The 5221-nt window shown below is 34.4% G+C and overlaps 1 protein-coding gene across 1 annotated transcript; it reads right to left on the minus strand.

Annotated features, from left to right (window-relative positions):
- Window positions 1-1695: 1695 nt before the first annotated feature.
- LOC102623735 (rhomboid-like protein 11, chloroplastic) lies at window positions 1696-4278 on the minus strand. The gene is made up of 7 exons (XM_006476032.4): window positions 3947-4278; window positions 3646-3770; window positions 2949-3034; window positions 2781-2821; window positions 2522-2688; window positions 2379-2441; window positions 1696-2083 (listed from the first exon to the last, which is right to left on the minus strand). The coding sequence occupies exons 1-7, from the start codon at window positions 4176-4178 to the stop codon at window positions 1883-1885; spliced, it is 915 nt and encodes a 304-aa protein (XP_006476095.1). The 5' UTR covers window positions 4179-4278; the 3' UTR covers window positions 1696-1882.
- Window positions 4279-5221: the final 943 nt, after the last annotated feature.

Below are 5221 nucleotides of genomic sequence, written 5' to 3' on the forward strand. Positions count from 1 at the left end.
GACAAATTATATTTCACGCTAAATGTATTATTCCAGCAAAGAAATTTGTATTTCATCACAAAAAATGTGAAAATTAAAAAAAAATTTGATAGATCATTTTCTATCAAAATTAAGTTTTTGCAACGAACTTTAAATTCGCTACTACAAACTCGACTACCCTATTTATATACCATTTACTTTTTTTCATTTTTTATTTTTTTTCTTTCTCTCATTCTCTCATTCCTTACTTTTATTTTTTAATTCTCTCATCTCTGAATATATAATTCTCATTTTCTAATTTAATCACTGCTTCTTTTTTCTTTTATTTTTAAGATAGAGTTTTTTTTACTTACCTTATTTATTATAGCTTATATTATTATTATGTTTGTGTTTATTATATTAACTAATTATTGTTATTTATTTGTAGGGAATATTAGAGATCAATTACACAAAGAAAACCAAGAATTTTATATTCATTTGTAACAATTTTCTTTTAAAAAAATAGATGTTGAATTTTGTAATTATTTTTGTATCTTTCATCAATAATTATAATTTTTATATTAATTAATTCTCTTTTTATCATAATGGTTTAATCGTCATTGTAATTTGGTGTTAAAAATGATAATATTTTAACAATAGTAATAATAATAAAATGGTGGAAAAATGATATATTTTGGCGACGAAATAAAAGAACATGAAATTAATTATCTTATTATTCGTCGCTAAAAGTACATTTAGCGACCACAAATTACTTGTTGTCAAAAGTGCACAATTAGCGATGAAATATTATTTGTCACTAAAAATACACATTTAGTGACGAAATATTATTTGCCGCTAAAAGAACTTTTAATGACAAAATCAATTTTGTCGCTAAATTCGATGTCAAAGATCTAATGTGATGTTCCTATTACGAGGAAATGGTGATCATGGCTGGAATCTTTCTTGTCTTTACTTCGATTTGTCATGAATTGCACTATGAAAGGGGTGTTGCCCTAAATTAGGAGTTGAGACATGTGCCGGAAAGGGGTGATCCATGTACTTGATTCAATACTATTATCTAACCCTATTATTAAAGCTTTGAATTACTTTTACAGGAAAGGGGTGTTCTATGCTCCACACTCGTTATCATGGTTCATCTCTACTCCTTAAGGGAAAAATGGAGTTGTTGTTTCTATTGGGATTGTGGCTCAACTAACACACAAGATCTTACCTCTATTGTATCACAACTCAAGAACTGGTCTGCTCTAGCAGCGAGGAATTAGTCTAAGCTACAAACTGGGCATAGAAGGAGATTTGACAAGCAGCTACTATAGAGGGTGCGCTCTAATTCTAATCGTTGTCTTCTTTATTCTTTCCATTTCATAGTTATGGCCTAGGTTTCGTTTTCCCGTATGCTCACCCTTAGCCCTTTCCTAGACATTATGTCGATACTAGATTGAGTGCACTATTCAACCACTTTGCTCTCACTCTTACTTCAAATCTTGGGCATGCCATTTGGTTTCCCGTCTTAAGCGTACTCTAAAGATGGTCAACGGACCGGGCAGCATGTGGCATGACACGACACGCACATGCATGTGGACTGGATTAGACTTAGAATTTTAGGCGCATGTGCCTTAAAAGTACGGCACAATTAGAGATTAGGTAAAACACGACTCGAAAAGACACATAAAACACTGCCACATATTCTCCATTGCAAAATAACTTCCAACTCACTACTCAAGAAATAAGCTTTGTTTTCATTGTAAAATAACTTGTCACTGACAACTCAAATAAATTTCAAGTATACCCAATCCTGCAAATTCTATGGATATGCGTATTTTACAACTTAGATTAACTGTTGTAATAATAAATTGTTTCAGGATTTGCGGTTCTGTCCTCATATACAACAGGTTGGTTAATTTTGTCACGAAGTTTTGTCTCTTTTCTCGCGAAGATTCAATGCCTTATTCTTAGGAGGTTGAGAAGGAACTCTGCTAAGAAGCCAAACCAGAAATACACCAAAGAGAGCACCAGATAAATGTGCAATGTGATTGATACTCTGCACTGAATAGCCACCAATAAAAGTGCCCGACATTCCGGCTGAAGCTTGGGCTGCCTCCATAACCTATAGAGCCAAAGCAAACAATACTCAGAAGATTCACATGTCTCAAAAAGGAAATGTATTGCTAAAAAAAAATACTGATAAAAGTAGGAAAGTTGAAAGCTTATGTCAATTTTTAGGCAAAAGAAACACAAGAATGTGTTATTTTAGATTTGGATGAAATTCCATGATGATAACATCATAAGCATCTGAGTGGCCCAATACACTTGAAAATAAAGTATTGTGAGCATCAATACATCAAACTTCTTTATTTCTCATGAAGTCAGTATAATCTCCAACATAACAGGGAAGTAATCACCTTCTCCACAACAAATTGGCCCAGTATAAGCACCTCCAGAATCTTCCTCCAGTCCCAAGACATCTACAATAAGCAAAAGGGTTTAGAAGCTTTATTAAAAATAAATTTTATTTTGAAGTGTACACATCTCATGATTTGAATACCTTCACAAGGACACTAATCGCAAACAACCCAAAAACAGCACCAGAGGCTCCAACAGAAACTGCATTTTTTGGTAAAATAAGCCATGAAACAAAGTTAGCTGCGGCACCTGTAAAAATGTAAGAGAGCCACAATCCAAAGTTTCCTTCCTCCTCTTCAACAAGCTTCCCTGTTTAAGAAAGATGGATTACTTCAATTCATTTCAGATGGATCCTTTTCAATAATCAAATTTCATAATCAAAGACAGGATCAAACGCATACCAAAGATGTACAAGAAGAAAAGGTTACTGGAAAGATGGTTCCTGAAAAGAGTTCACAAAAGTGAGAAACTCAACAAAGAGAAGAATAAATTATACTAGAGTACAGTATTCATCTGTGACATCTGTGATGTTTTCTTCATCAAAATTATCAATACCTCAAAATTCTCACCAGTTAGCATGACAGAAAGCTGCAGTCACAAATTGGTACCATGCCGGAAAATTATGGTACAAGTACAGAGATTTGATGCTACGGACCTAATCAAAAGTAGAAACCCTGGAGTTAGTATCATTCAATATGCCATGTAAAACAATAGCAATAATAATACCATGAAAAATAACTCTCGTTATTGCTATGGCAAACTATCTTCTGCTCATGGAACATTTGCCACTGTTGCTTTTCTACTTAATTTTAAAAGCATAGAAACTAGAAGTTGAAAACACCTCCCTTTACTAATGTTCACCAATCCTCTCTTACTTACACTTTGATAACTAGTGATTCTATTTGACAACAATTATGGTTAAAAGCCACAAAACCTCAATCCAAAACCAAAAATGCTATGCCTATGAAGTTAGTGTACAAAGTCCATATCCCAACTGCTGTGGCATGTGACATGGCATTATTTCAAAGATGTGTAACGTGTTTACCTATCCTACCATCTGACTGTCCTCACACTCACACAAGGTACATGAAATTGAGTACCGCATGCATGTCACGTCACTTTGTATCACTACTTCGTAAGTAAGTAAAACATAAAATTACATGTATGCACATATACACAACATAGTCAATGTGAACTAGGCCGCCCCTCGAGTAACGCATGTTCAATTTTACAAAATATAATTTTTCTTTTTTAATTTTTAATTACCTGGAAGACATGATCAGCCACATATAGTCCAAGATTAAGAAGAATAATCCAAAATACACCATTCACGCTCTTCTTGGGTTTCCTCCTCTCTTCTGGCTTGTCGAGTTCAAGCTGTGATATCATATCTAGCAGACATATTATTATATACGCTTTGTTTAAACGTTTATTTAACTGCGAACTAAATTTTATATCCAAAATGCAAAACCACAATAACAAGAAACTAAAGCAATCCAACTGTTCGTTAAAATGCCGCCTACAGAAAAATCGCATAAGAATTCAGAGCAGAAGTGAGATTTTTTACCTGAGCCACTCATATTGCATACCAAGCGAGACCGGAGGGTAAGAGAAGGGTGACGAAGAGGACGAAGCTTAATGGGTAAGTTGAGTTTTGGGGAATTAGATAGACATTTGATTGTGGATGACTTTGGGAGAAAATTAAAAGGTTTGTGAGAAATAGAAAGGGGAGCAATGGGCATGAAACTGAATGAGTGATGTGGCTTCACTGTTGCTAGTTGAAACTGAAATTGCGCCATTCTGTATTGGAAGGACCGAGCAAAGAGAGATTCTTCCCCTCTTGTGGGATGGTGTCTGTTAATGTTTCTTCATCAAATTCAATCAGCAAATTTTCCGCAGAGACGCGTTGTTGATATGGGCCCAGTGAGTTAAGAGGCTGGCCCAAGAGAAATTAAACTTTGTGGCTTAGGAGTGTAGTGTCAGTTCACACTCGTCTGAAAGGCCCAGAGTTATTAAGGCCGTGTCCAACAATGAATTTTGGCAAACCCTATATAATGTGGAACTCAAGGGTCGGCAACGGGTCGCTTCCGATACCGAACGGAAATAACCCAATAAAGTATATATATAACCAATATCCAGCAATTTTTATAAATAAATAAAAAAAGGCAACGCAAACATATATATAACCAATATCCAGTATTACACTTTTGATGTTAATCATCTCATAATCTCATTCTTTAACAAGAATCCGAAGCCGCCTTGCTGAGTTGGACAAACACAAGCCCTTTTACATCTTCATTTTAATATTTGTTAAAATGCATAGTATTTTTTTATTATATATATTTCCCTTAAATAAATTGAATCAAAATTCGGGAAGGGTAATAGTCTAATAGAATGATTGGCTCTCCTTCAATTATATTTAACCATATTTTAGTGTCAACTGATGGAGTGACGGGTCCCCAATACGGCCATGGCCATGGCTTCGATAACGGCATGAATCTGACAGGTATCTTGGGTGGGGACCATTGAATGACCGATGCACGTCAAGAAAAATCAAATCGATCTCAGCCGTTCATCTGTAAAGAATAAACAAATAATTTATGCACTTTATTGCGGGATGGGGTTGCCACCTCTTGCAAACGTGTAATTATAAATGTAGAAGAAACAAAAACGGGAAAAAAAAATTATAGGTGCATCTAAATTCATTGTTATGTATGTAGATCATTCTATTAACAATTTGTTCGATAGATTAACATTTTTTTTCTATTTTTTGTTACTTACTGCTTAATAGTTACATATATGTTATGTACATAGATCCAAAATTCATGTGTAATATTTCTAT

Source organism: Citrus sinensis, chromosome 1 (assembly GCF_022201045.2).
Source record: "Citrus sinensis cultivar Valencia sweet orange chromosome 1, DVS_A1.0, whole genome shotgun sequence".
NCBI lineage: Eukaryota > Viridiplantae > Streptophyta > Magnoliopsida > Sapindales > Rutaceae > Citrus > Citrus sinensis.

Coding starts and splice junctions, on each gene's coding strand:
- LOC102623735 (XM_006476032.4), bottom strand. CDS start 4,178: ATGGCGCAATTTCAGTTTCAACTAGCAACAGTGAAGCCACATCACTCA. Junction 2,689..2,780: donor TTTCTTCTTGTACATCTTTG/GTATGCGTTTGA, acceptor TTTCTTAAACAG/GGAAGCTTGTTGAAGAGGAG. Junction 2,084..2,378: donor GCCAATTTGTTGTGGAGAAG/GTGATTACTTCC, acceptor TTGGCTCTATAG/GTTATGGAGGCAGCCCAAGC.